This window comes from Eimeria maxima, genomic scaffold (assembly GCF_000499605.1).
Source record: "Eimeria maxima Weybridge genomic scaffold, Emw_scaff339, whole genome shotgun sequence".
Lineage (NCBI taxonomy): Eukaryota > Apicomplexa > Conoidasida > Eucoccidiorida > Eimeriidae > Eimeria > Eimeria maxima.
Window position 1 is genome coordinate 22,501 of NW_013566254.1, and position 2,500 is coordinate 25,000.

The 2,500-nt window shown below is 49.6% G+C and overlaps 1 protein-coding gene across 1 annotated transcript in view; it reads left to right on the plus strand.

The window, feature by feature from the left end:
• Positions 1 to 1,981, plus strand: part of EMWEY_00029040 (hypothetical protein, conserved) — a gene marked incomplete at both ends in the record, with an annotated part of 3,055 nt that extends 1,074 nt beyond the window's left edge. The window contains 7 exons of the mRNA XM_013481454.1: positions 1 to 87; positions 271 to 369; positions 555 to 732; positions 904 to 1,088; positions 1,327 to 1,467; positions 1,595 to 1,733; positions 1,908 to 1,981. The exon at positions 1 to 87 is cut by the window's left edge and continues 33 nt beyond it. Of these exons, the coding sequence (XP_013336908.1) occupies positions 1 to 87; positions 271 to 369; positions 555 to 732; positions 904 to 1,088; positions 1,327 to 1,467; positions 1,595 to 1,733; positions 1,908 to 1,981 (903 nt within the window). The remainder of the gene's footprint in view (positions 88 to 270; positions 370 to 554; positions 733 to 903; positions 1,089 to 1,326; positions 1,468 to 1,594; positions 1,734 to 1,907) is intronic.
• Between the last annotated feature and the right edge of the window lie 519 nt (positions 1,982 to 2,500).

The following is a 2,500-nucleotide window of genomic DNA, read 5'->3' on the forward strand; positions in this document are numbered from 1 at the left end:
GATGCTGCTGGGATCGAGTCGTGGGATCCGATCCCACCGCATGTAAAGGAGGCGATGTGGGGTGTGCTGCAGCCACGTCTTGCCCAGGTTAGTCAGCAGCAGCAGCAGCAGCAGCAGCAGCAGCAGCAGCAAGTGTAGCAGCAGCAGCAGTACCAGGAGGAGGAGGAGACAGAATAAGACAAAAGGAGACACAAGAGACAGCAGCAGCAGCAGCAGGAGAATGTGTTTGTTTTTCCTCAGGAGTTTGCTGCAGCACTTGCTGCTTGCCAGGCATCAGTGCAGCAGCAGCAGCAGCAAAAGGCAGCAGCAGAAGGAGAGTTGCTGCAGCAACGCTATGAAGTTTTGTGTCTTGGTCTCAAGGCTATAGAGGTAAGACAGCTTTGCTGCCAGCACCCTGCTGCTGCTGCTGTTGCTGTTGCTGTTGCTGCTGCTGCTCCTGCTGTTGTTGCTGCTGCTGTAGCTGTTGCTGCTGCAGTGGAGCGCGATGTTGCTGTTCCCTGTACGTGTTGCTGCTGCTCCTGCTGCTATGTCTCCTCCATTGTTTGCTTCTTTAGGAACTACAGCTGCAGCAGCCAAAGCAGCAACAGCAACAGCAGCAGCAGAAGCAGCAGCAGCAGCAGCAGCAGCAGCAGCAGCAGCAGAAGCAGAATCCTTTATGTGTATATGTATTTAAATCGATTGCTTTTGTTATCATCGATCAACTCATTGCATCAGCATTCAGACATTCTATTGGTACGTCCTGCTGCTGCTGCTGCTGCTGCTGCTGCTGCTGTTGCTGCTGCTGCACCTGCTGGTGTTGTGTCTGGTGTATATGGGACTGTTGCTGCTGTATCTGTTGATGCTGCTGGTGCTGTTGGTGTGAATGTTGCTGCTGTTGCTGCTGCTGTTGTTGCTGCTGCTTAGGGGAGGAAGTAGAGGTCAGCAGCAGCAACAGGCAGCAGCTGCTGTCGCGGTTAGCAGCAGGAGAAGACGAAGACAGCAGCAGCACTGCTGCAGCACTGCAGCAAGCAGCAGCAGCAGCAGCAAAGAGAGACACTTCTACTGTAGGGGGAGACATAAAAGAAGCAGCAGAAGAATGTCATGTATTCGTAAGTCTCCTTAGGTGTACAGGCAGCACAGCAGCAGCTGCTGCTGCTGTTGCTGCTGCTGTTGCTGTTGCTGCTGCTGCTGTTGCTGCGGCTGCTGTTGCTGATGCTGCTGTTATTTTTGTTGCTGCTGCTGCAGTATCTCCAACATGTACATATAAGGCTTATGGTATATTTTGTGCTGTTGCTGCTGCTGCTTCTGCTGTTGTTGCTGCTGCTGCTGTTGCTGCTGCTGCTGCAGTTGCGCCCACCTGACAAGAGAAGGACGAAGCAGCTGCTGTCTGAGCTGCGGTCTCAATGGACAGCAGCAGCAGCAGCAGCAGGAGAGCTGCAGCAGCACCGCAAGCTATGCCACGCAGCAGCAAATGTGCTGCTGCTGAAGGTACGACAGCAGCACCAACAGCAGCAGCAACAGCAACAGCAACAGCAGAACAGCCCTGCATGCAATGATGCATGCATGCATGCATGCATGCATGCATATTATATGTGTATGTGGGGTGTATGCGCAGCACGTTGGGGTGTATCTTGAGTTTCCTCAAGAAGATTGGGCCCTTGCTGCTGCTGCCGCTGCTCTGCAGCAACAGCAGCAGCAAACACGAATAGAAGGAGTAGAAGAACTTGTTGCTCTTACAGAGGCCCTTGCCAGTGGTGAGGGTTTAGGGTTTAGGGTTTAGGGTTTAGTGTTTATCAGTTGGCAGGAGAAATCTGTAGACAGCAGCTACTGAGGATTAGGGTTTAGGGTTTACGGCTAGCTAGGGTTTAGGGTTTACAGCTAGCTAGGGTTTAGGGCTTAGGGTTTAGGGTTTACGTTTTTCTTTGCAGGATCCGAGGAGGAAATTAAGGAGGCGGCTTCTTCCCTTAAGAATAAAATTACTGCACCAACAAATGCAGCATAAATTACCTTGGGGGCCCCCTTAGGGGGCCCCTAATGGGGGCCCCTTGGGGTCTTAATGGGGGTTAATTAAGGGTATCTATAGACCCGTTATTTGTCGTTAGAAGGTTTAGGGTTTAGGGGGCCCCCCTCTTCCCAATTCCCTTCAAGGGGGGCCCCCAAGGTTCCCTCTAGGGGGCCCCCATGTTCCTTCTAGGGGGCTCCCTTGGCTCATTAAGGGGTGTACCCTCTTGTGGCATTTGAGGGGGCCCCTAGGGGGCCCCTGGGTCCCTTAAGGGGGCCCCTTTTTTGTTTTGTTAAGAAGACTTTATCCATAAGAGAAAGGGAATAATTATAAATATAAATATAAATAGTAAATATAAATAATAAATATAAATATAAATAATAAATAATATATATAAATAATAAATATAAATAATAAATATAAATAAAAATATAAATATAAGTGTAGTGTTAATAATATAGTAAACCCTAGAAGAGGGTTTTATAAAGACTAATAGGTATAGGGTCCCTTTAGGGTTTA